The sequence below is a fragment of the Equus asinus genome, chromosome 5 (assembly GCF_041296235.1).
Source record: "Equus asinus isolate D_3611 breed Donkey chromosome 5, EquAss-T2T_v2, whole genome shotgun sequence".
Classification (NCBI taxonomy): domain Eukaryota; kingdom Metazoa; phylum Chordata; class Mammalia; order Perissodactyla; family Equidae; genus Equus; species Equus asinus.
Genome location: NC_091794.1, coordinates 20,511,628 through 20,539,626, shown reverse-complemented (window position 1 = coordinate 20,539,626; position 27,999 = coordinate 20,511,628). Strand labels below are relative to the sequence as shown.

General features: G+C 44.6%; 1 protein-coding gene across 1 annotated transcript; it reads right to left on the bottom strand.

Annotated features, from left to right (window-relative positions):
- Positions 1-270: 270 nt before the first annotated feature.
- Positions 271-27,981, bottom strand: UPK1B (uroplakin 1B). Its single transcript, XM_014829049.3, has 8 exons — positions 27,680-27,981; positions 15,361-15,448; positions 14,123-14,323; positions 11,762-11,836; positions 10,958-11,080; positions 8,062-8,241; positions 3,478-3,561; positions 271-1,183 (listed from the first exon to the last, which is right to left on the bottom strand). The coding sequence occupies exons 1-8, from the start codon at positions 27,814-27,816 to the stop codon at positions 1,133-1,135; spliced, it is 939 nt and encodes a 312-aa protein (XP_014684535.1). The 5' UTR covers positions 27,817-27,981; the 3' UTR covers positions 271-1,132.
- Positions 27,982-27,999: the final 18 nt, after the last annotated feature.

Genomic DNA, 27,999 nt, shown 5'->3' with positions numbered 1-27,999 from the left:
ATGCTTCCATTGCAGGAGGAAGGGGATTTGAGGAGCAGCAGCTCCATCACCCTTCTGGGCGGAGTACAGCAGGAGGGAAAAGTAAAAGTAAACTTAGAAGCTCCAACCCTTTAACTGCAGGGCAGGGTTCCCGGTACCCAGCAGGAAACACGCCCTATTGCATTTTCCATCTCAACTTTAATACCGGTGAGCCGAGTAAACTCTTCTGTCGGAACAGCCATTTTGTTAATCTCATTTATGACCAATTATGACATAAGTGAAAACGAAAAGTGAACATAATTAAAAGCCCTCTTTATTTATAAGACTAGGCAAACAGATGCTGAGTTAGAAGAACCTTCTTCAGGACCACAGATGGAAACATAGCTCAGAAGAGAAATATTTTGACAATAAACAAAAATCACCACAAATCACCCCTCTAGTGGTTGACTTGCTTCGCTCCTGTTTGAAAGAGTTTTCAAGTTGAGACTGGAAAATATATAACAGGCTCCTGCTTTGTCCCAAAAAGTCCACACACTTTCAATTAATGAGAGATTGAGGTTACTTAAACACTTTTGACTCGGCAATGTCTGAGAGGAAATTTCAACCATTGTTAACTCGAGATTGGGTGTTGTCCTGGAGAAGAAAAGGATCCCGAGGTGGCATTAGAGAATCACTTGAGTCTCTGTAGGTGGGGGCCACCGTGGGACAAAGCCAAAGATGATGGATGTATTTCAGCAGCCTTTTCCTTCCTTCTCACCTGGACAGCCGTCAGCTGACGGAAAGTAGTGAGAAACACGGATTTGCTGTCCAAGTACAGACGCGGCTTGCTGTGAGAACGGGGGTTCCTGTGAATGTCTTTACGCACCCAAATTAAAAATAACCAGAGATGGGAGGACTTATTAGCGACTTTCTAAATTCTTCCCTTCCTACAGTCTGTAAAATGTTGCAGAATCCTAGACCAGGGTGAAGACACTAGTGGTGAGAATTTCAGGAGCCTCAGAGCCTAAAGGAACTCCATACCAACCGACTGGGTAATTCGAGGAAGAATGCACGTGTTCCCGTGGAGCACAAATGTGGAATATTAGGAGAGCGGGGTTCCGGCACCAAATCCGGAGTCACGGGGGGAAGGTGGTGTGGCGATGACACTTTATGGTTAATATTCAATTCTGCTCCAGTAGAACATGGTACCCAGGAGAACCCAAAACTAGAATACAAAGGAAAAAAAACAAAACAAAACAAAAAGAAATAAGAAATTGTTTTAGAAACATACTGGGGGGAAAAAATGAAGTTACGTTCATTGAGGCTTAGGTCACACTGGATTTTTACGAGTAATCTTGCCGTAAGCAACATCACAGGGCAGAAGTAATACTGAATCCATCCTGCCACTCAGAGCAGCTTGCTCGTTCTCCTTCCCTGCCCCCGTCTGCTGCACCTAGACTCCCAGTCTGCTGGGCTTGCCCCTCTCAACTCTGTGCTAAACCAGCACCCTAGGGAAATTCTTCTTCCCATCAGGACTAATTACCTTCCAGTGGAGTCCTATTTCTAGTATGTACCATTTGGGGATACGAGTTTCTGGCTTCTACTATTGAACCTCTCCTCCCAGGGGACTCCCTCTTTTCCCAAAGATGCTTGTGGCCTGGAACAGCTGCCTCTAAAGAATGCACCACAGAACTCGAGATGGTTGACTCAGACAAGGGGCTGGAATACCGGGGGTCTCTTGCAGATCCGCCATGGAACTTTAACCACTTGGCCACAGGGCTGGCCCCCAAGAATTCCTAATTTTATTAGATGCTGACCTTGAGTACACGTGTTTTGACTACTCTGCACTACAGAAAGGAAGTGTACATAAGGCGGTTTTGTTGCCTACTGAAATGTGATGGTTGTCTTGAGGAAAAGCACTTGTGTGATTGAGTTGTGCCCTGAACTAGCCAGTTTTTCATGAAATGCAATTTTTACCCGAAAAAATGACTAACAGACAAGCTCTGGTTATTCAGATTGGGTGTTTGGCGGACATTTTCTTGAAAATTTACAAAGCGAGTCTGTCACTTCAAGGAAAACAACTGACAATATTTGTTGCTGATGATAAATTTGAGCAGTCAAGAAAAATCAGAGAACGTGCATCTGTGGTGATGCGCGTGATAGCATCCCCATGCGTGAGGTCTTTTCCAATGTGGTAATATCAACAAATGTGATGTCTTGGTACTGCATAAAGAAATCGGCCAACATTTGGAAGATATGCATAACACAGTGAACCAATATTTCCCCTATATAACCAATGCATGATGTTATAGAATCATGAATGGATAAAAGATTTATGCAAACTGCAAGACCAACCAAAGTAATGTATTTTAACGTGTAATAGTCTGAATATTTTGTTGACATAGTTTCAGATTCCATATTGCAACTAATCTTTAAGAAACTACTACTTTTCAAGCTTTGTTTGGTACCAAAAAAGAATATTCACAATTATCTTTAAATAAAGCTACCAAAACATTCCTGGTTTTTCAAGTACATATCAGTGTGAGGATAGATTTTCTTCAAATTCTTCAACTTAAGCAACTATTATAGCAGATTAAATGAAGAAGCAAATATGAGAACCCAGCTGTCTCATATTAAAGCTGGACATTGAAGAGATTTAAAATGTAAAGCAAGGCCACTTTTCTCACTATCTTTTTGCTTTGGAAAATAGTCACTTTTTCCACAAAAATATATTGTTAATGTTAACTTGTGATTGGTTTATTATTTTAAATGAATTAATAAGTACTTAAAATAATTCTCTGTTAATTTCCCATAGGGTATAAATATCAGTAGATATAGCCCCATACACAAAAGCTTTTTGGAGTCCTCAATAATTTTGGGGAATGTTAGAGGGTTCGGAAACCAAAAGTTTGGGACTGCTTCCCGAATGCGATGGTTCTTAATCCTGATAGGAAATTAGAATCATCTGGAAAAAATTTTTTTAAAAGTCTGGATCTTGCCCCCAGGTCAACTGAATCAAAATCTCAGACGTTGGGGTCCAGGCATGCTTCTTTTCCCCCAAGCTCCCTCAGGAGGTGTTAATGCTCAGCCAGGGCTGAGACCACTACCCTACCCTCTTGCTGCACACGCATCAGATAAGGTGGGCAGAAGGACAAGGTGAGACTGGTGGAGGCAGCTCTTTGAAAGGGACGAGGCAGGTTAGTGTCAGGCAGGAGCCAGCTAGATAGAGGACAGTCTTTGATATCTAATTGGACCAAATTAATGAGATCTGTAGAGCTGGAGTACAGGCAGGTGCATCCCTGTCGGCCAGAAGAAGGATCTGGTTAGGGCATGTCCTTTTCATGGTAGGGGAAGTTGACTCCCCATCTCCCAAGGGAATCCAGTGTCCTTGCTCTAGTGCCAGCAGCTTCCTGACTAGTCCTCAGGTCTGAGTGTGGCTGCGCTAACCAGGGGGCAAACTCAAGGTCTCTCCTTATCATCGTCTTCTCGGAAGTAAAATAGGTGCCAGGAAATACTCACAGTCCAGCAGAGAATGGCAAATCCAAACCAGGCAACCCCCCAGGCGTGTCGGTTCATTGGTCCAGAGATGAGTTCATAGCAGCCCTGGAGGAGGGGGCGGTTCCCCATCGGTGGGAGAGGAACCAGAACAAAAGACGTCAGAGATGGGTGGGAAAGCTGATTGCTATTTGAATCAATGCCAGTCCAAAGTCTAGTTTAACATAACCAGGTTATTTCCACATCCCTGTGGACAGCCAGGTGTTACCAGTGCTTTGCTAAGGGGATAGAAATAATCCTGTTGAACAACTACTCTATGTCACATTCACTTGTGTCGTTATCATTCAGTCTAACTAACAAAGGTGCTGCTATTTTAGCATAATGGGTTTTTTTTTTGTATTGAATACATAGACAATGTAAAGTATTCTTAGTAAAATTTGAATTTTTTTCTCCCCCAAGATTTTATTGGTGATTTGTTTGAGGGCGGAGTTACTTTTTGATTTGTTTGTTTTTAAATAAAAGTGCTTCCAGTCTATGAAAACCAGAGGCTTTTTTTTTTGTAATTATTAAAGGAACCCCTATGCCATGCTTTCTAAATTCTCATTTGACATCATATTTCAATATATTTACTGGATTCTAGTGAGACTTTGAAGAGCCACAGTGTATGTGCGAAAGAGTGATTGATTTTTTATGCATCGACTCATTCATTCATGCGTGGTCCAGTAAGTTTTCATACGGGGTGCACTCTGTTCTACTCGCTGTGCAAAGGGCTGGAGTGATACGCATGTGCAGGGCTGGACCTGCCATTTGAGTGACCTCTCCTAGAGCCCTGGGGTCACAGGAAAGCCTAGGAAATGCCATACCCAGACTGTTTTCAGGAACCACTGAGGTCCAGAGGGAAATGTCCTTGGAGAGCTGACGTTGAAGTTTAGGCTCCACCCAGTGCTACAGGTGGCCACTTGAGGTTCTGTCCTTTCTGGTCTGCCCCAGTCCCTTGTCAGTCCACTTACATGCTCTGCTTTTGCTACATCTGCCCTGACTTCTCTCCCATTTACTCTTCTCCGTCTAAGTTACAGGCACCACCATTCACCTAGATACTCAAATGGCAAAGTTCAGAATTATCCTTAATTGTTTTTCTCTTATCCAACATTAAATACTTAAGCAAAACCTTTTGGGTCTACTTTTAAAATATATCTCAAATCCAAACGTTTAGTACTTCCTGCAGCCACCTCAGTCCACCAGGGCGTCCCTCCAGGATTGCTACTCTAGCCTCCCACCTGATCTCCAGGAGGCCTGAGGCCACTCTTGGCCTCCTGCTGGCTTCCACACAATGCCAGAGGGATGCTTATAAGACATAAATCAGATCACTTCACATTGCTACTCCAAAAAATGGCTTCCCACCACCCTTAAAATGGAATTTTAAGTCCTCACGATGGCCCGTGAGGTACTGTCTGACATGGCCCTGCTTCTCTCTGTGATCCCAGCTTCCACTAACAGAGTTTCACTGTAAAGCTAATGAGCTTAAGCTTCAGGACTCCTTACTTGCAAGACCATTTCAAGGTCCTGTGCGTAATGCTGTATGTGTATTGTTTTGTTGTTTTTCCTAAGGAGGAACCCTACAAATCTTATAAACTTCAGGCCCTACAAAATCTGGGTCCATCCTTGCCTTCTGCTTCTCCTTCACTCATTCTGGTCTTGCCATACTGATCTCCATGATGTTCCTCCAAAAAGCTACGAGTGCTCCCATTTCAGGGCCTTTGCATTTGCTTCTTCCTTTCTTTAGAACTCTCTTCCCCAATCTTCCAGGGTCTCATTTCCTCACTTAATTCAGAACTCTGTGCAAAAATCATCTCAACAAAGCCTTTCCTGACAACCATAGAGAAAAATACCCTTTCCCCATCATTCTTTATGTATTTACTCCGCTTTATTTCTGCTCATGGCATTTATCACTACCTGGAATTTACCATGTATCTGTTTGGTAACTTTGTTGTCTGCCTCCCATACTATGGTGCAAGCTTTACAAGGGTGGAGATTTATCTTGCTCATTGTTGAATCTCTAGAACCTAGAACAAGTGTCTGGCACAAAGTAGGCACCTAACTGACATTGATAGGATGAATGGAACGTGATAAGAAGTAATGATTACAAGTGTCATCTGTGACACACTTGATGGTTCACAAACCCTCCTACATCCGTTACTCACTTGAGCCTCCTGACCATCCTGGGAGGTAGTCGTTTGTCTAATAATATGTACATGAGCCCACCTATGCCAGGTGCCAGGACTGGGCTGGGCATGCAGCTACGACAACGTAGAAATGGTTCTTGCCCTCATGGAGCTCACAGACAAAGGCCAGTTTTTTCACCTTTTCTCATTTAGTGCTTTTTCATAAGTGAAGTGGTGCTGAACTTGATCTTCCTTCATTCCATCATAATGTTCTTGAGGTGGAGAGATCAGAATTTGCACACAGCATTTCTGGGGCAGATGGCCCAAGATGCAAGAATGCCCACATTTGCATCTCACAAGTTATGTGAGGTTCTGGTTGATTTCTATTATTTCCACACTTATGATGGCTTCTCTAATTTTATTAGCCTTCATTTGTAGAATGTAGATCTTGAAAACCTACAATAGGGATGTGAAAAAGAGAGCCATTCGCCCACCTACCAAACATTAATTGATGCCTGCTTTGTACCAGGCATTATGCTAGGTGTTGAAGATACAGAATTGAATAATGCATGGCCCTCAAGGAGACTTACTTATAGAAAAAATAGACTTGTGAGTAAATAATTATAATATAGTTCAAGGTGTCAACTGCAATAGTACAAGTAAAGTGGATCAGGTACTGTGGTGGCATATTTTGCTTTGCAGAAAAGGATTGCTCTAAGAGAATTAGCAGGACTCAGAGAGAAGGGTGGTGTGTAAGAATCTGGGGGACGGGTAGGGAGATGTGGAAAGGATTAATAGATAAGAGATTATTCAAGGGTGAAGAATGAGTGAGACTGAGAAAGCAGGAGCACAGAGAGTCAGACAGAGAGAGGGAGTTCAGGATTCAGCAATCTGGTTGGGGAGTGGGGTTGAGTGATAATGAGTTTGTACTTGTGGTGCCACTGATGGGCAGTGGAAGTGGAAATGTTAAGGACAAAGTGAGGCCAAAGAACTGTGAGAAACGGCATTAGAAGGGTTGTCAAGACAGATGTGGAGCTCCCTCATTACTGGAATGTTACATGTGCCAGTGAGAATAGTGTTGCTGAGAGATAAACTGATTATCTGAGGGCAGACATCCTTTTCTGTCCCCTTCCAAGAGATCATAGTTTGTATGCAATTACAGTCCAATCAAGTTATGTCTGCATGGGCCAGTTCCAGTGTTGAAATATTAAAAGCATTTTATTACTCCTGAGAGTGATCGTTATATTGCATATTGTGATTATAGGCAATGAATTTAATTTTATAGCAGTCTGAATATAACTGATTAAAATGATGCCAAAACAATGTTGCTGAAGAGCTAAATGAGGGTTGTTTTGAAAGACTCTGCAAAATAATCTGTGTCACTCTCACATCCTTTTCTGGATTAATGCAACCAATCCAAGTCCAGGCACCATGCCAGGTGTGGTGGGATGGTCAGCAGTCCAGTGCCCTTCATTCTGAAGTGCAGTTTGTATTACTTACTCCAAGACTAAAGCGTCTGACATTTCTCAATTATTGAGTGAACTGGCACACAAACTCACGAAGCAGTGTACACCATTTCGGAGGCTGACCACAAGTATAGGAGCATTCTCTGCAGGGCTTTTCGGAACTATTACCAAATTCTTTCTTGGCCTAGAGTCTGGGATCTGGGGCCAGATTGTTAGCATTTGAATCCTGACTCAACCACTTACTAGCTGATTGACCTTGGGCAAGGTACTTATTAGCATCTCTATATTTCAATTCCTCATCCATAAAATAGGGATCATACTGGCACCTGCCTTTGAGCGTTAAATGAGTTGATATATGTATGGCTCTTGGAACAGTATCTGGCTTTTAGTAAATATTCACTGAATGTTAGTTTTCACGATCATCACATCATCCTCATTAGGCTGGAAACACTTTTTCAAAAACCATCTGTATGTAAACTCCCTTCTACCCAAATCACCAATCTAATATTTTATTAAGACCATCCTATATTACCACTGCCTAAGGAATGTGGATATATAATTACTGCATTTACCCTCAGCAATTCCCATTGCTTTGGAACTGGCAAAATGTTCTCTTTGTATATCATCCCTTCCAATGTACAGTTTGCAAAAAAGAGCAAATCTTTGTTTAATGTAAATAGTTTTTGAAATACTAATTCTCCACCTTGTACAAATAGTTTTCATTTAAACAAAGTTGGATTTTGCTGTTGCATTCTCATGTTCTGTTGATTTTATTAAAATGTAAAGTTTCCCCAATCAGCCCTAGGTTAGCGTTCACATTTTACTAACAGAGAAGGAAATAGTTACCATGAATTTTAGGAAAAAAGATGCAGAATTTCTTACCGAGAGACTATGACCTACAGTTAACCAGTATTTTCCTCATGAAGAGTAGAGGAACTTTCTGGCCTCTACTCTTGGTCTTGGGAGGAGAGAGGACTCACCTGATTGTGATAATAACCAGGCACTCCGAGTTTGCAGGCCTCCAGGTTGAGAGGTTCTTTGAGATTGTTCATAACACAGCACTGACGAGGCCAGGGATAGTCAGCATCACTGTTCTCAGTCCGGAAGGCAGACGTGTATTTCTGCCAGTCTGATGGACCGTTTACACCACAGCAATTGTCCTGTCAGCAGAGGAGAGACACAAAGTTCTCTTCCACAGTCGGAACTAGAGCCATCAATGTAGCAACTGAGGTTTTATGGAGAAAGAAGATATGGAAAGTGTACCACATCTTGTGTTTACTAAAAATCCCCAAATGAGAACTGAAGATATTGATAACATGTCTCGGAGTTTGCAAAATACTTTACATTTATTACTTTACTAGCCATTAATGAGCTCTGTAGCCTTTGACAAGTTAAATTCTCTAAGCCTCATTTTTCTTAACAGTAAAACTAGGATAAATATGGTACCTACCTCATAGAGTTGTTGTGAGGATTAAATTGTTAATACACTTAGCGTGTCTAGTACATTGTCGGGCCCATTAATAAATACTAATACTTAATAAATACTACTATCTTGATACAAAAATGTGAGAGAGGTATAATTATTCTAATGTTACATATGAGCAAATTGAGAACCAGAAAATTAAAATTTTTAGTAGTGAAGAAATTATGAGTGATTCTTTTTGTTCTACTTTTCTATATATATATACATTTATATATATATATTTTTTTTGAGGAAGATTAGCCCTGAGCTAACATCTGCTGCCAACCCTCCTATTTTTGTTGAGGAAGCCTGGCCCTGAGCTAACATCCGTGCCCATCTTCCTCTACTTTATATGTGGGACGCCTGCCATAGCATGGCTTGCCAAGCGGTGCCATGTCTGCACCCGGGATCTGAACCAGCGAACACTGGGCCGCCGGGATGGAACGTGTGAACCTAACTGCTGCGCCACTGGCCCAGCCCCAACTTTTCTATATTTTTAACTTTCTACTTTTATAATGGGAGAAAATAAACTGGAAAAAAAATAACCAAAACCTGGTGGCACAAAGCTATGCCTCCACATAGGAAAGGAAAATTAATGAACACAAAACTAATATCCTTACAGCCTGGACAGAATTGAGGATAGAGGATAAAAACAATTCATATCACTTTCCTTCCTTTTTATAAATTTTGCTAAAATGTTTCAAGGGAAGAAATTAAAACTATGGGCATCTCTCAACTTTTAGAAGAAATATATCCAAGTAAATTTGATGATAAGTCAACTGTCTTAAAAGCATGTCCTATTCTGCCACTGGCTTATGAAAATATCTCACCAAAGGAAATAATCATCCTGTACTTTGACCTGAGCGTTTTGGGGGAAAATGGTTAAGTTTGAGCCAGGCTTATTTCAGACTGGGGTTTAGAAAATTGGTAAGTGGATATTTCAAATGTGTGAACGTTCAAAGTGGTGGTTGCCAGAGGGGAGCGGGTTAGAGGGAAGGCTGACATAGGTGAAGGGAATTAAGGGTACAAGCTTCCAGTCATAAAATAAATAGGTCAAGGAGATATAATACACAGCATGGGGAATACAGTCAACAATATTGTAACAACTTTGATGACAGATGGTCATTAGTCTTATCAGGTGATCATTTGGTAATGTAAATAAACATCAAATCACTATGTCGTACAATTGAAACTAACACAATATTGTATGTCAACTATACTTCAATAAGCAAACAAAGGTGTGAGCACTCGTGTTTCATTTGAAGAGCTTAGATCTTGCTAACAGAGTGGAAAACATACTTGACCTATAGTCAGAGAAGTCATAGAAGGTGAAAAAGGGGCCAATGAATTGGAGGTCCAAATGGAGTAAAAAAAAAATATATTGGAATGGAAATATTAGAATAAGAGAAAGAAGGGGCTGGCCTGGTGGTGCGGCAGTTAAGTTCTCATATTCCACTTTGGTGGCCCGGGGTTTGCCGGCTGGGATCCTGGGTGTGGACCTACGCACTGCTTGTCAGGCCATGCTGTGGCAGGCCTCCCACATATAAAGTGGAGGAAGATGGGCACAGATGTTAGCTCAGGGCCAGTCTTCCTCAGCAAAAAGAGGAGGATTGGCAGCAGATGTTAGTTCAGGGCTAATCTTCCTCAAAAAAAAAAAAAAGGAAGAAGGGAAGGAAATTATAGAAGATAGAGGGTAAAGAGAGAGTTCAAAAAGGGGTGGAGACTATAACTGAATTTGCTGATGACAGACTGAAGCGGTGGTGTTTGGGAGGGGAGGGGTGTAGGGGGTAGTGTGAGAGTTGGGTCAGATCAGGGCTTGTGTAGGGGAAAAGAATGTATATACATATGGCAATGTAGGGGTGATAGTGGATATTCTGAAAGACGTGGACTTTTGATGGTATTTGAGGTAAACTTGAATATAAGGTATGACTGCCAGTCAGAGAAAACCAGGTGACCAAATCAAGCCATAGCCCGTGGTCCTTAGCAGGACTAGCCCATAGGAGGTGTGAAAAGGTGCTAACTGAGCCAAAGAGACAAAAAGTGCCACTTGAGTTCACTGTGGGGCGGAGGAGGCATTTTTCTTTTACTGTAAGTGATGTCTGAGTTCCAAGGGGCAGAGTGGGTGACTAATCTAAATTTCTTGACAATGTCATTATCCCTATAAATGGAAGCTAATCAGCATCGTGGCTTGAAATAAAATATAGAAGATCTAAGGGTCCCACTGAGCCATGTGTACACCCCATACCCCCTGCCATAAGGGGAATAGATGAACTTGCCTATGTCAAGTCTCTTTTTGAAGGAAACCCCCTTGGAGGCTGTGGTCCCCTCCCTTTGACTTTACTCCCAACCATACATACACCTCTGGATACTGGTTTAGATACAAGGTGCCATCTCCCCAAGACCACAGGCATTACCTGCAGCATGAGTCTGTCCCAGGTTCTGGTGACGCCATTGTTCTTCCACTGGTCGTCGTTGTTTGGAGGGCTGCTGTTTTGGTACCTCTCCAGCATCTGCTTCAGGAAGAGGTTGGGTGTGAACTGTGGTGGAAGGAGCAGCAAAGAGGGAGAGTTAGCTCACCAGTCAGTCCCCAAGGAGGAAAGTGATTTGCTCGGCCTGTTGCTGGGGGCACTGAACATTGTCTCCTGGGGTAAAACTGCTCAGAGGCACCGAGTAGGGGTAGGGTGGGTGTGAGGCCGCTCTGGTTGGCTGAAGTCCCCCATCTCCAAAGAAATGGTCTCACCCCACCGAGACCAGGGTGGACAGGCCTTGCAGGGTGCCTTAGGCTAGGGAGTGGAGGAAAGGAGAGAAAGCAGGATGATGCATTGGGAGGAGTCTTCGATGTGCTGGACTATTGATCATGCTGTTGGAGGGCCAGTGGCCCTGGCAGGGTGGTGAGGAGCGTGCAGTTAGAAGCTTGCGGCTGGGAGTCTCACCGCCTGGACTCAGGATTCTTCTCTTTCTCTCACCAGCTGTGTAACTTTGGACAAAGTACTTTACCTTTTAAAGATTCATTTTTTTAATCTCTAAAATGACCATAGTGATAATACCTATTTCATAGGGTTACTATAAAGATGAAGTAAAATTATGTATTTATTATTAATGTGCGCATTAGGGTGCCTGGCAGGGAGTAAGGGCTCAATACATGTCAGCTGCTATGATGATGATAGTGATGATTCAGATGCTCATTTTTGCTCTGTGCTTTTTGAGCCCATACTCACAAAGTCTCGTTGTGTTGCTGCCGTGATACAAGATGCCACTTCAAAGCCATATACGATAAACATCAGAATGAAATACTGGAAGGGAAACAAGAGAAATAAGAGAATGGCATTTGCTTCCAAAGACAGATTTTTTAATTTATTTTTCAGCACATTAGTCTAAATATAACCACTCATTCATTCACGTAGTTATTCAACAAAGCCTGATTTATCAGCTGTTTGAAGCAAGACTTGGTGCTAGGTGTAACCAGCTCAATTCTCTCCTTTTTCCAGAGAACAAACGACCATTGAATACAGAGCTTTCTCAGTCCAGTATTCTGCATTTCCATTTTAACTGGGAAAAACAAATCCAAAAAGACGAACTGATATGTGTGTGTGTGTGTGTGTGTGAGTGTGTGTGTTTGTTCAATAGCTGGCAAGGGTCTTAGTGCATCAGATACTATGTAGAGCCTCGTATAAATCCCGTCTCCTTAGGAGGAATTTTCTTTATGGTTTACTGAAAATTTAGAATTATACAGGTCACAAAACGATGAACTGGATCGTGCTTAATACCCATTGTCCCCCCGATGGTGTCCAGTCTCATCAGGGAGGAACAGACAGCCTCCAGGTGCACAGCTCTTCACTGGCATTCTTCTCTCATCCCCCACCTGTCCAGTTACATCAGGTCAGGGGAATGAAACAGAGCTCACTGTGTGTTGTTTTTATTGGTGGTGGTAGTGTGTGTGTGTGTGCATGCACGTGGACATGCGCATGCACCCATGCGTGCACAAGATGCTTCCACACCACACTGCCCCTGTTTATGGCTGGAAAATATCTGAACAAGCAATGGCCTCTGAATCTGGGACGGGACTGTTTGCCAGGGCTCCGTCTTTGCCCTCCTCGGCCTTGCACCTATGCTTTTGGTCCTTGGATTCTTCTGGGGAAAGGCCTCTGTGGTTAGTGAGGGAGAGCAGGGGAGACAGTTCTCGCCCAGGGCGGGGAGGCTGTCTGAGCAGGACCCTCTGGGGCCCTAACCACTCCGCCCACAAAAAGTCTTTGGCGCCTTACCAGCAGGAGCATCTTCAGAGGCCTCATAACATTTCCCCCTGTCTTAGTTGCTGCCTTGTTCTTTGTCAAGAGCTTTGCTGGCTCCCCTTAAGGAGGCTCAGGACCCTTAGAGACACTCCAGAAAGGAGGCACAGGGTGCAGGTGTTTCTCCGTCAGCCCCTTAGAGGGTGCTCTGCTCCTTTTCTGGGGGGCACGGTGAAGAAGCTTCCCTCTCAGCTGAGTTCTCCTGGCTGCAGGCACACATGGTGGCCCAAAGTGAGACTGCGATGCAGGTGAAGCTAGTCTCTAGGGACGCCTGCCTCTCCTGTCCCTTTCCCTGCATTCATTTCCCCACCCTGCAAGAGTGGGGGCGGGAGTTACTCACGCTAAGGAAGCAGAGAATGTCAATGTTCTGCATTCCCTGGGTAGCAGGACAAGGTTAGATCACAGGAACAGTAGATCAACAAGCACTTTAGGTTGCTGGACTCGTTCCATAAAGGTGGAACTCAGGTTCTGTGGCATTTGGGGATGAGTTATTTCAGGGTGGGGAGTGGAAGTGGGGCCCCATCACAGTGTGAGAAACTGCTGGGGCCAGAGTAGAGGTCTAGACCCAGTATGAAGGTTCTTAGCTCTGCCGGCTGCAAACGTGCTTCCATCTGCAAAGGCAGGGCGCAACCTTGTCGTCTGTGGCTTGGCAGAAGCCCCTCTGTGGTGTGCAGAGTTAGAGCCTCCACAGGCAGGCGGGAGAGGAAGCTGTCCTCTGCAGTGGGGGCATCTAGGTTTCCCAGGGGCCCCGACGATCAGAGTGAATGCATCATATGAGAAGTGCAGGTCCTACAAAATCATCGGCTTTGGGCTCAAAAATGTCTGAAAAGGCTCACACTTTCTCTTAAAAATTCACACCTATTTTGCATTTTATATCCTAATGTATCAATGCCTGAATAATAGTCAAATAATATTTAAACTACTGATTGTCTAGAGAAAAAAATCTAATTATCAAGTTCACACTCTGCCTCTCCTGTGGCCTATGTAGGTCCTAGCTGGACCTTTCGGGCACGTGCAGACACCAGTGGGAGAAGCAAAGATCTGGAAAATCAGGGTTCCCCCTGCCCCATGTGTCTCCTCTGTACTAGAATCTTCTGGTCTTACAATAATGGAGGGCATCCTTGCCCCCACACGGACAAGCTTCCCTGCAGGGAGAGCCTTCCCTCCTCACTCCTCAGCTGGCACTCTCTGCTCCCACCTACACTGCGAAAGCCAAAGCAGGATGCTCAGGGAAGAAAAACAATCCATCAAAATTGGTCCAGGAGACAGCTGTAGAGAGTTTTAAGGTCTCACCGCCAGAAGAATTTTCCTGTTGGACTTCATGATGCCCACGATGCCTAGAACGGACAGGCAGAAGAGGCAGATGCCGACAAACATGCCGATCCAGGCTGCCCCATAGATGTCGTCATTGTTGGTGGCTTCAAGCAGCGGGTAGAGGCTGTGTTGGTCGGATACAAAGAAGATGCACTCTGCGGTCAGGGCGATGCCGCACATCTGGAGGCAGAAAGGGTTCTGTCAGGCTGGCGGCCAGGAGAGCAGCCTTGGGAAAGGGGGTAGAGAAGTGGGTGAGGAAGAAAGACTAACTCTGTCCTCTGCATAGGCTCTAAGCAACTGACTTAAACTCTTCATAGCCAGGAAATCACATAGCTCCTTCCAGCTGCTAATTGGTTGCATGCCTCCTTCCACATGTCACTCTGTCTTATTGCTGTTTGGGAAAAGACCCAAACAATTTCAGACCGTCTATAAAGTCCTTGGGGCATGAGCCATTCAAACAACATCTTCCAGTGTGAAGATAATCTTCCACCCCACTCCCACTGCCCGTCACCCAAATTCCTGGACTGTAATATTTCAACCGGCCGTGGTCATATTTATCAGTGCCAGAGAGCCACTAGATGTTAGAGCTGGAGGGAACCTTGGTGGTCCTCTTTCCCACCCCCTGTATTTTATAGATGAGGGATCTTGGCCCTGAAAGGCAGTGACTTGTCCAAAGTCACATGGAGTCAGAGGCAGAGCTGGGTCAAGAGCCAGAGATCCTGACTGTTAAGTGCTCTCTCACCACTCTGTGCCCATACACCTTGGCCTCGGAGCTACTCTCACATCCTGGTGCTGGCTTCTGTATGAGGAGAACAGGAAGATGCAAACATCTGTCCCCAGCAGCCTTAACAGCAGAGTCCCAGGGAAGTCAAACCAAGGTGAAATAGCAAAGAAACGCGAAGCGTGTGTGTGGTGGGAAGGGCGTGGACGCTGACTGTGGTTGACATGGCTCTTTTTAGATTCTCCTGTTTTAAAGTTGGGAGGGCAATATCTATTTTTTTTAACCATGGTCTTTTGACATATTACGTAGTTATATATGATTGTTTATATAGTTCAATTCTAGCTGGCATATTTTACTAACACATTTCTTAAAATAAAGAAAAGATGTAGGGAGCCAGTAATTATATCATTATTTTCCTCTAAACTTTCACTTTTGATTGATCTAAAATCATGATTACAGGAAAAGCAGAATGTCCTGAAAAATACTCAATACTTACACCAATAACCACATTTCCAAAAATCAGCAGGCCCTGGAAGCAACGAACAGTGGAGTCGTCCTTGGCCATCTTCAGGATCCCCCAGCAGCTGCAGACACAGTGGAGAACATTACTACTTAATAGAAGCAGGTGACAATTCTGCTGACGTCCCCTGACATGACCGAATCACGCCGCTGTGTGTTGCCTTGCTGTGTTCCAAATCATCCAAACCAATTTGGGCACTAAGCTCAGTAATCACTGTAATTTTATAAAGAACAAAAAAAAGTAAATACTGCCAGGCCACAGTCAGTGACTTTCAGGAGTTCGTTAGCATACGGAGTATACAGACCACGTACAGTCATCCCCCCTTATCTGGAGCAGATACGTTCCAAGACCCCCAGTGGACGCCTGAAACCATGGAGAGTACTGAACACTATATATACTATGTTTTTTCCTGTACAGACATACCTATGATAAACTTTGATTTATAAATCAGGCACAATAAGAGATTAACAACAATAACTAATAGAATAAAACAATTCTAACAATATACTGTAGTAAAAGCTACTGTACATCTTAGCCACCTCAGCATACGATTTTTTTCTTCCCTTATTAAGATGAGAACTTTCACTTTTTCACTTAAAGGAAGCAGTTTACGGCTTCTCTTTGGCATCCGAATTGCCAGCATCACTACACTTGCACTTAGAGGCCATTATTAAGTAAAATAAGGGCTCGTTGAACACAAGCACTGCGAAACCGCGACAGTGGATCTGATACTGAGAGGCTGCTACGTGGCTAACAGCCGGGTCCCTATACAGTTTGGATACCCTGGTTAAAGGGACAAGTCACATCCTGGGCAGGATGGAGCAAGATGGCACGAGATTTCATCACGCTACTCAGAACAGTGTGCGTTTAAAACTTATGAATTGGGGCCGGCCCTGTGGCCGAGTGGTTAAGTTCACACACTCAGCTTCGGTGGCCTGGGGTTTCACTGGTTCGGATCCCAGGCGCGGACAAGGCACCGCTCATCAGGCCACGCTGAGGCGGCATCCTACATGGCACAGCCAGCGGCACTCACAACTAGAATATACAACTATGTACTGTGGGGCGTTGGGGAGAAGAAGAAGAAAAAAAGAAGATTGGCAACAGATGTTAGCTCAGGTGCCAATCTTTAAAAACTAAATAAATAAAACTTATGAATTATTTATTTCTGGATTTTTCCATTTAGTATTTTTGGACCATGGTTGAATGGGAGTAACTGAAACCAAGGAAAGCAAAACTGCCATATGGGGGACAACTGTACTTCTGAGTGATGGACTGAGGCCCCGCCAGTCACCACAGGCACACTTGAAGTGGCGATCACTTCGGGCAGCCCCGAAGCACACGAGGGTCCTTGGTCTAGCTCTTCACATGTTTGGTCCTGGCAAACTGAAACCCAAAGGGTAATCCCATGGCCAGAGTTGGCAGACAGTTCCCACATGGACTGTTAGGCAGCTGTTAAAAAGCATTATTTCCAGAAGATTTTATCTTCAAAAACAGTTGGCAAATAAAAAAGTACCTGGACATACAAGTGGGGGAGAAAAGAGGGACTGATGTTTACTCTCTTCTATGTGCCACTCCACTAGATACTTTACATGCACACATCTGATTCTCATTACCCGAGTAGGAAGAGAAAGAGAAAGGGTGAGGAGGCTCATTTTGCAGATGAGGCAACTGAAGCTTAAATTTAGGTAAATTAAGTTCTCTGGGGTCAGACAACCAGTGAGCGGGAGGCTGGAGACCTTGGTCTATGTGACTCCAGAGACCAAGCTCACCCTCCCAGCCCGCACTGGCTGCCAGAATTATTTACAAGGTTTAGTGCTTTGTATGCCACCAAAAATAAGCGTCTCCCTCTTTGAGGATTCTCTGGAAGGAATACGAGGGTAAGTGTTTGGTCAATTACTTTGGCTTTTGTACGTGAAATACCTGGAGAAAAGCCATCCGCATCTCTTACTGCCTTATTAATTAATCACTTCGTGCATTCATGCTATAAATAAAAATGTATTAAATAATACAACTTGTGCTGTGAGATATACAAAGATATGTAAGGGAGATTGTTGTATTCTAGGATTTCATTCTCTAGTAGCGAAGCTATGTTCCTAAATCATTCTAATTCATCTAGGAAGACCCTAGGCTCTGTGGGAGTTCCGAGGAGGGAAGATGTAAGCCTTGCAGAATCTGCGTGGTTTTGCTAAGCAGACTAGAGCTGAGTGGGTGTGGGAGGAAGGTGGGGCGGGGGACATTCGAGGGAAAGGGAAAGTCGAGGCGTAGAGAGCTAGACGAGCAAGGTCCCCAGGGAGAGCAAATGAATCAGTTTGGCCGAAGTCCTGGTTTGTGCAGGGGATCAGTGGGAAGCAAGCCTTCTAATTTGACCTAGACCTTGCTTAATTTTAACTTCACTGATACATTCTAATGTGAGCACTAACAACCTCCAGGTAATCTTAAACATCTTTAAATATTTCCCTTACTTGTTCACCTGGGTAGCTATGGGAATTGAAGGAATTAAAATTTATGAGTGTTTTTGGCCCAGAATTGGCATATAAGGGGTACTCCATCAATGTTTGCTGAATGAATAGAAGAATTTGGGCTATTGGTACCAGATCCCTATGTGTAGTTCCTGCTTAGAAATCCCGTTCATTTCTTTATGCTTGGAAATATCATTTCATGCTTAGAGAGGTCACTCATTCCTTCCAGTGAGTGTCGCACACTAGACTGAGTGGAGCCCGGGTGCCCTGAAGGAGTTAATGCACCGACCCCACCCAGGGGGAACCTTCCTCACGCAGCCAGATCAGTCACCTTGTCAGATTCGTTACTGGTATGCACTGACATTACTCCTGACCGGTCGGGTTACCATCTGAACTAGAAACACAAATAAATACACTGTGACAGGTAGAAGTTCAGACAACATAAGTATAGAGAGCAAAGGGCAAAAATCTGGAGAGGCCAAATTCACCAACCGGTACTGACTATGAACCCATTTGCCAGGTGGTGGCCTATTGGTGGTGATTAGTTGGGCTTAAAGAACAGAAAGAAGACCATTCGTTCTTTCAAGGAATTTAAAGTGTGATTACAGCAACACGGATTCAAAGCAAAAATGACCATGCCCAGTAGAATAAAGGGGGAGAGTAGGGTTGTGCACCAAAGAGGGGCTTTCTGGGGGCAGAAAGGAGCTGAAGGGACCCTGAACAAGGAATTTGGCCCCAGCGATGACCCAATTGTGCCCCATAACATGCATATTTTCCCAAAGATGACTCCACTACACAGAGATTTACAAAGAGGGGAAGAGACCAATGAATTTTCAGTGGGAAAACTGCAAGAGTGAGCGTGAGGGTGGGGAAGTGAGATAAGAGTGGGAGAGAGAAGGAAGGAGGCAGACACGAGCTTGGTTTGAGCAACAAGATGCGTGGACTGGAGAAATCTAGACAGGCCAGTGGTAAGAAAGGCCAGGGAGGCCGCCCTGGGGAGGCGGGGGCTGGATTGAGGAGGGGCAGGAACGTGTGGATGGGCAAGGTGCTCTGAAGTCGCTGACCACTAGGTTGTTCTCCTGCCTCACTACATTCTCTCTTCTCCTTCAGGCCTCTGGCATCAGTGGCACTTAACAACTTAGAAAGTCACTCCTCTCTTCCAAAATAATGAAATGATGAGGAAAGCTGTCATTTAAGGAGCACTTGCAATGTTCTCGGTGCATGCTGGGCACTTACTGTTCATCCTGTCAACTGAGAGATGGGTATTTTTACCAAAATCTGCATTCGTTTCCTATGGCTGCTGTAACAAGTTACCACATTCTTAATGGCTTCAAACCACATGACCGTATTCTCTTACACTTCTGGAGGCCAGCAGTGTGAAATGAGTTTCACGGGGCTAACAGCAAGGTGTCAGCAGAACTGCCCTCCTTCCAGAGGGTCCAGGGGAGAATCTGGTTTCTTGTCATTTTGCAGACGAAGACAAGGAGGCTTGAAGAGATTAATTACCCTGCCCGAGGCCTCATTGCTAGAAAGTGCAAACGCTGAGATTCAAACCCAGGTCATACCCACAACTAAAATACATAACTATATACTGGGGGGATTGGGGAGAAAAAGCAGAAAGGAAAAAAAAAAAAAACCCAGGTCTGCCTGGCTCCAGATCGTTTACTTAACCCTCTCCCGTTTGTAAAGTCCTGCCGCAGAGCAAATCTTTTCAGTACCAGAAGCCGCTGCCTCGCTTCCTTGCCAGCCCTGGGAGCAGGAGGGTAGACACAGCTTCCTGCTCAGAAGATCGTGCTTTTGTGAAGGCTGGAATCACGAGCCCGTTGCACTTACTTCTCTAGGTTCCTGTCTCCTTAGCTGCTCACACTGCATGAATAGCGGCACATTTTCCTCAAACCCAGGCCGCACCCACACGTTTTCACAGAAAATCTGTCTAAATGTATCCCAAACCTGCAGCTCTCGCACCGCCACCTCGGGACCGAAGTTGTTAGAAGGTGCACCCGGGCAGAGAGTCTGCATCTCACAGCCTCTCCTTGGCCACTGGCAATTAGACTAGGTTGGTGTCTAGAAGACCCAAAACATTTGTTGTACTCCCCAAAAGACTGCAAATATCAAGAGGGGTGGCCGTTAGGGAGCCAAGGGTGGGCTTCTGGCACCTCACAGTGTAGTCCGGTGGCTGTGGTCTAATGGTGAGCACACTGGACTTGGCGTCAGAACGCCCAGGTTCAAAGCCCCGTCTTGCTCAGTCCTCACGCTATAACCCTGGGCAATGCCACCCAGGTCTTCTTCCTCACTTACAAAATGGGTAAAACACAACTTGTTTGATGGAGTGGTTGTGATCACTGAGATAAAAGAGGCACGAGTGGTTGGCAAACACCCAGATTGTTTACAAATGTAGGAAATGACAAATAATTCCCAGGGGGATGCTCAGGAGGGGTGGCCTACTGGGCTATGGCCATAGGAGGGAGGTTGTAATGGTGACTGGGCCCACAGCCAAAGGCTCCCAGGTTGAGGTGAAGCTGCCCCTCCCACCTTCCCTCTGCTCCCTGTTCAACGGTTGCTCTGCTGGAGGAAGCCTTACCCGTCTGTGCCGATTTTTATTCCCCATGAAGGATTCATGGGGGAAAAAATCTTTTTGGGGAAGGAAAGAAAGCTTCTCAGTTGCGCTTGGGGTGTGGCGAGAGGCAGGTACCAAGCAGCATGTCTGCGAGGGAGGGGCCCTGTGTGCATTCCATCAGCATTCCTGAACAGCTAACACCCAACGCTGGGCCTCGGCCATCCTGCTTCAGCCAGCTCTGGGGCCTCTGCTCCGGATTGCGAGGTGGTGCAGGGATGGCCCTCGAGGTCCTCCTCTGTGCTTGGGCTGCTTTCTCTTTGACACAGAAGGGACTCAGAGGGGACTCCATCCTGCTCCCTTTGTGCATTCTTTCCTCCTGCTATCAACCTATGAATGGCTTCCTGCACTTTATTGCACTTTATTGTCCTCCAAAGCAGGACGAAGCCCTGGGACCCTGTGTTATTTGTCTTTCTAGGTCCAAAGTGGCACAGTGCCTGACACATAGTAGGCATGCAATAGATTATTTTGCTAAACAAAAGAGCAGATAAAGTAAATTTTAAAATGTCTATTTGAATGAATGAGTGAATGCATGAGTGAATTTTCTGCCTACACCTTTATTGCAGAACAAGTAGAGAGTTTGGTGAAGTAGAGAGAACATGGGCTTTCCACTGACTTGGGTTTGAATCTTAGCTCCACCATTCAGCAGTTTTGTGACCTCGGGTGGTTACTTAATCCTGTTCAGCTTCATCTCTAAATGGGTATCGTAATCCTCATGCTGAGAGTTACCGTGAAAATTAAACGAGAATATATGTGAAGTTCTGATACAATATTAGTTACCCATCCAACATTAATTTCCTTTACTTTTGCCTCGGTTTCCTGAAGCAGACAGACCAGAGCTAATAGACTAGGGAGTGGTGAGGGCACCTGAAGCTAGTGATTTAATTTTGTTTTAAAACAGAGCCACATTTTCAAAGGACTCATGGAACTATGATTTCAACGTGGAACTCTAATATACAAAAGCTGATCAAAATCTGGCCGAAAGAGGAGCGGGGAGCCTGGGCCTCCCAGAGCTTCCCCGCGTCAGGTCTAAACTTCTAACCATGTGGCTAGCCAGAGTGGTTGGAAACCACCATTCTAGAACTAACACAAATGAAACATGTAGGCAAATTACTGAGCTCAGAGGCAGCTACCCAAGACATTGGAAGACACTCAAGAGTGAAGCTGGAAAATCCTAGTCAAAATGTGTAAGTTGATATTACGCAGTCTCTGCGTCAAGAAGACTCCCGTTCAGTGGAAAACTTCTAGGAAAGACCCCCGGGCAACGGAGGCCAGTGAGTTTACTTCCATTCTAGACAGCTGGCGGAATGTTAGGAAGGGCTGTGTTCCTGGGGCACTTCAAGGCGGGGGCAGCGTGATTCCTGCAAGAGGAAACAATCAGACCTGGCTAAGCTAGGGCTCTTGGAAGGCTATTAAATGCCCATGCATAAGGACAGACTCATCAACTTATTTAGGTTAAAAGAAGAAAAACTCTGATAAATTTCCACACTGATGGCTATTAAAACAAAATTATGAATTTGTTGACCTCTCCAAAGGGCATAGGCACGGAGAGAGAAAAAAAGGGAGGGACAAATGGACCCTTTTCTACTTCCAGAATATAAACTATGGTGTTCTCTGGGGCCTGGTAGTAGCTGTGCCTTAAGAAATTAATAACTTCTTGAGTTTTGGTCTGCCTGCCTGATAAGGAAGTATTGAAACAGAGACCCTGGGAAGGTTAATTTTATGTGTCAACTTGACTAGAATATGGTGCCCAGTTGTTTGGCCAAATACCAGTCTAGATATTGCTTGAAAATGTCTTTTAGATGTGATTAACGTTGAAATCAGTAGCCTTGAGTAAAGCAGATTACCTTCCATAATGTGGTGGGCCTCACCCAGTCAATCGAAGGGTGTAAGAGCAAGGACTGACGTTTCCTAAAGAAGCAGCAATTCTGCCTCAAGATTGCAGCATAGAAACGCTGTCAGAGTTTCCAGGTGGCCACTTTCAGATTCAAGACTGCAACATCAACTTCTTAACTGAATTTTCAGGCTGCTGGTCTGCCCTACAGATTTCAGGCTCACCAGCCTCCACAACCACGTGAGACAATTCTTTAAAATGAACCTCTTTCTCTCTCTCTCTATCTTATTGGTTCCATTTCTGTGGAGAACCCTGAATAATACACCCCTTGATTTGGATTGATTTATATTTTTTACAGGAGGAAATAAATGATCATTTTCTGATGCTTCCTGAGACCATTTTACCCTTTCCTTCCAGTTCAGATGCCAGCCCCTAACATCTGGCTCAGATGAAGTCAACACTTTCTGTCTCCCTTCCACACAGTGATGCCAGAGCGAACTTTCTAAAGCAGACGTTCTCGAATGATCATACAGAGCACAGAGAGTCCACCTACTGGGGCAACATATTTTGATGCCAAAATTGAGTAATTGCAGTCATTTCCTAATTTGAAGAAAAATTAATGATGAAAATTTGTCATTTCAAGCATTTTCCTCTCAGATTTTTCTTCAGTCTTAGGTATCTGCTACCACCTGTCTAGCTGGAATCCAGTTTATAGTACGAATTTAGGTCAAAATGATCTACTTACTTTAAATTTAATATATCCACACTTTGTAGTGTTCCACAAAGATAAACGTGCCTTCGAGGTGTCAGTCCCTTAATCAGTCTTGAGACCCACTGTCCTCAATCGCAGCTCTGAGTTTCCATCACTCCCCTGCTTCAACCCCTTCAAGGCTCCCTCTTGCCTCCATTTAAAGGGGAGCCCTGGAGAGCTCCCGCCCCACCAACCGCCTCAGCCACAGGCTCCTTCTTACTTCCTAATGCCTCACGGCTCCACTTGTCCGCCCATTCTTTCCTGCCGACCCACCTCTTCAAATCCGGATTTCTCCCATACTGCTCTGTCGCACTTGAATTTGGGAACTTGCTGGCTTTGAGCTCTTGGAGACAGACCAATGACTTCCCTTGCCTATATCTACAGGCTTTGTCCAGACTCAACCATTTCATTTTCCTTCTGGCACATGGAAGAGAGGGTGGGCAATTTCAGGAATAAGGCACAAACTCCTTAGCCCACCAGCTTCCCAAGGGCCTGCTGCTTACCTTCCTCCGACCCTCGGAGCGTCCTCATCATGCGTCCAGGAGGCCTTGCGCTTCGGATGGCTCTGCCTCTGGAATCCCTGCTCTCATTTCTGCCCACTGAACTCCTTACCACCTTCTGAAGTTCAGCTGAAACCTCTTCTTTCCCCATCGACCCTTGCCCAGAAAGATCCTTGCTTCCACACCTCCCTCTCTGCCCTGAGCAAACAGCGCTCCAGGGAGCTCAAACCGTGTCCTGTTTGGTGGGTCCATGTGTGTGGCTTTTCTTCCCTGCTCACCTGTGCCATGGCAATCTAGCCTGGTACTTTGTTACCTCTTTTCTTTACCCAAGTTTGTTTAATAAGTTATTCTGAATCCACAAAGGAATAGATGGCCATGCATTTAAAAAGTCAATTTGACAAATAACTGCACTAAAGAAACAAAATTATAAACTTTCAAATTAACTGATGAGTGACACATCTAGAAGTCAATGACTACACTCTCGGTAGTTTTGGTCTAACTAAGAAGGTATGCGACGAGGGAGAAATTAAGGTGTCATTTATCCTAGGCCACTATTGGCCATGTGTCCATTCACAGCATCACAGGATGTCAGCTCTGGCTGCCAACTTGGAGGATTTGTAGTCAGTGCCCTCAGTGTACAGATGAGGGAACTAAGGCTCCAAGAGGGGAAGTGACTTGTTCAAAATCATCTAGGTATCATTTGCAGAGTCGAGATTTGAGTCCTGATCTCCTGACCCTTAAGCCAGACTTCTATTGAATTTGTTGCATTCTTCTTCTTTTTCCTTTTGTGAGGAAGATTGGCCCTGAGCTAACATCTGTTGCCAATGTTCCTCTCTTTTATATGTGGGACGCTGCCACAACATGGTTTGATGAGCAGTGTGTAGGTCTGTGCCCAGGGTCCGAACCTGTGAATGCCAGGCTGCCAAAGTGGAGTGTGCGAACTCAACCACTATGCCACCAGGGTGCCCTGCATTCTTCTTTTTAAGGTAGAGAGATACCACCTCTCTTTACTTTTCTTTAAAATTAAGAGAAACTCTGAATGCCCTGCCCTTGAGCCTGCCTTTCCCTTACAAGTTAAGCCACTGGGGGAGTCACATAAACAAAGCTGGCGAGGAGAGAGCCTTCCACCTCACCCTCCATTCAAAGTCATCCTCACTCCTCACCCAATTTCTGAAATCCCACGACTAGAGAATGACCCCTTTGCTCCTGATTAGAGTGCCAATACCTATAAAAGAGGCACATGGAGTCTGACGAGGCATCAATGTCAATGCCTCACTGGGAATGATTTTCTCAGATTCCTTCCTCATATTTCCAGAGAGAGAGGAAAGACACCACGAGAGGGAAAGAGGCCCAAGGAGAGGGCAGAGCCTAGACAGATGGCGTCCTAACTCATGATCTAGGGGCGTGGGGCTGTCTGTCTGTGGATGGAGACTGACTTCTGGTGATAGGGGGCGTCTTCCCTTCCTCCCTACCCTTTTAGGCCCCAGTATGTAGCAGCTATTTCAAATATGGGGTCTACAGAAACTTTCCCATGTTATTCCAAAACAGCGCTTCCCTCATGTGTGTTAGATGGATTTTTTTTTCTTTTTAAACCTAGCAGGGCTGGAAAGGAAGCAAATGGGGTGAATTTTAAAAAGTGGGATTGGTAGAGGGCACAGGGCAGAATAGTGGCTGTCGCTTCAGAAACAGCGTTGCCTCTGACTGAAAGTGCATCTCACCTCACGAAGTTTTCCATGTGCAGGAACGGCCCCCGTGGGCCCCACCCTGTGGAGAACTGCCCGGCGGCCTGGCACCAGGATGATTTACTCCAATTGCTCAACACTCTGCGAGTTCCTTTGCTCTGAGGAGTGTAGATTTTTTAAAAGGCTAGAGTTTTCTTTTTTGTGCCTTCATTCAGTTTGTTTTCTTATAAAAATTATTCAAATCCGTAGTGTTGATGTTTCCAGACACACTGAATAAGGCTCAAAACCATCACTAACTAAACAAACCAACTTTCCAAGCAGAAGAAAAAGACGCGAGACTCACCCGCCAAGTGTGAGATCATTTTTTTCAAGTTCATTGCCTCTCTTCCTCACCCAAGTTTGTTGGACCAGAGAACACACAAACCACACCTCAAACTCTAGCTCATGCTAGAGAAATTGGGTTAACAAAAGGGAAAAAAAAAGGAGAAACAGGAGAGGAAGAAACAAACACAATATGCTGTTGCTTTAGGCCTGACCCTGAAACCCCGGACAGGAATAGACGCCTGTGTGACTTAGAGGCGAGAATAAAGATGGGTGTGGAGATTTTAGATGAGGACAATTCCTGCTCTGCTTAAATTTAGGGTAGGAGGAGTCCCTGGGAACGCTGAAAAGAGGAGCTGGTTCCCATGGCCATGATACCATGGCTCTCAGCCTCCATTAGTTTCTCTTGCATTAAAGCTCTACACCCGCTCTGACCAATATGGTAACTCGTAGCTGCATGTAGCTATTTAAATTCAAATTAATTCAATTAAATAAAATAATACATTCTTTAGTTGTACTAGGCACATTCCAAGTGCTCAACAGTCACATGTGGTTAGCAGTTATGTATAGAACATTTCCATCATCACAGAGAGTTCTAGTGGACAGCACTGCTGTGATGTTCTCACCCCAAGTCAAGGAGCAAGATGCAAGCAATGGCTCAGGCCTTCTCAGCCAAGCGAGGACCTCCGGTGTGGGCAACGGCAGCAGGATGCCCGGCCCCAGGGCAGGAGGACTATGGAGGTTCCTTGGGGAGGTGAGATCAGCATACCTCCTCCTGAATTTGGTGTCTGCCTCAGTTAGGGAGCAGTGGCCCATCAGGGGCGTGGATAGCCCCGCATGGCAGTGAGGCCCAGATTCCAGCATATTCTAGGGCTGGTCAGTGTTTGCTCTGGGTAAGAATGTAAGCAGAAAGGTCAAAAAGAAATTCTGAGGTTTCATTTGTTTTTCTTGACTAGATGGTATCTAAGGTCTCTGTTGGATTTACAAGTCTATTTTTCTTTCCAGGTAGTTAAAAAAAATAGGTGAGTTGATTTTTAAGCTTATTATAGCAGAGAGCATAAAAGTCTATTGTAGCAGAAAGCAAAATAAGAAATTTTTCTCCTGATCAAGAAGAGTTAATCAAAAGAAAACTTATTTCTTTACAATTTTGAAAATTATATAACTCAAGTTATATATACATATACATATATATATAACTGAAACGTGTATATGTATAAAATCTAAGTGAGCTCTTTCTTCCAGTGCTTAGCGACTCTATTTAGGCAAGAAATGATCAATAAACATTGTCTTTAATTAAATGAAGACATTAAAATTAATAAAAATTTAAAAATCTTCAAAGCTAGTTATAAGTGGGTCATGAAACATAAACATAAACATAAAATAATACCAGCATTATTTGAAACTAAATTTGTATTATGTGTAGAAATGTCATTAGAACAAAAAATATATTTAGGACCTTCGGATCCTGGTGGATCAACTAATTGGCAAAGAGTAAAAATAAATTATGTAAAAATAACATTTGTAGATAAAGCTAATCTGTTGACTTATTTCAACTGACACATTTTATTAAGCAGAACTGTTTGCAGAGAAGAAACGTGAGTACACTCACTGCCTCACAAATCCCATTACGAGTTGGCAGGACCAAACGGTTTCTGACAAGCCATCGGGGAACTTTTTCTCTTCTAGGCTAAGAGGCTGATTATTAAGAAAGAACATGACCCCTTTCCTTAAAATTCCTTTTGCTTTTCTGACTGCACAAGGAAACTGGGCATCCACACAGGAGTCTCTCTCAGATTTAGTCAGATTTAGATACAGGTTTTCCCAGGGTTCTTGGATTTTTCCTGGTCGTGAGGAAATTTGAGGTTGGAATCGGAATGGGGAATAACACCCCAGGTAGAACTTTAATTTCAGTTCTGAGAACTGAACAATATATCAGAGGGTTTAAGAAAGCAATTTGTACAGCTTCAAGTAAAAGAATCACAATATTCTAAAGTACAAAAAATGACAGACTATGCCTCAGGAAATTCATTTCTTCTCCTTTCCCTTTCAGACCCCTAGCACCCCCTCCCAGGAAAGCAACCCCACTATAGAGAGTGCTGTTGGCTTCCCTGCCCAGTGACATCCATCTACTCACAGCGCCGTCTCCTCCTCCTGGCACCGGGCCGGCTGCTCTGCGAGCCGCGCTGCCCTGAGGTCCTTTTCTATCCTGCGGCAGTTCTTCCAAGCTCTGGCACCAGGAAGGGTCTGTGATTGGGAGGAGGCCTCTCCCATGGGCTGAGCCTGAGGCTGCCTGAACCTGCCTCGCCGAGGCCGGAAGTCACAGGAAACTCCGCTGGTAGATTTCTGCTGCTCTGGAATGAGTGATTCTGACAGATGGAAGCCCGGGACCCCGCTCAGCGCATCACTCCTCTGGATTCCTTCTGCGTCTGGGCTTCCTCGAACACACACTCAAGG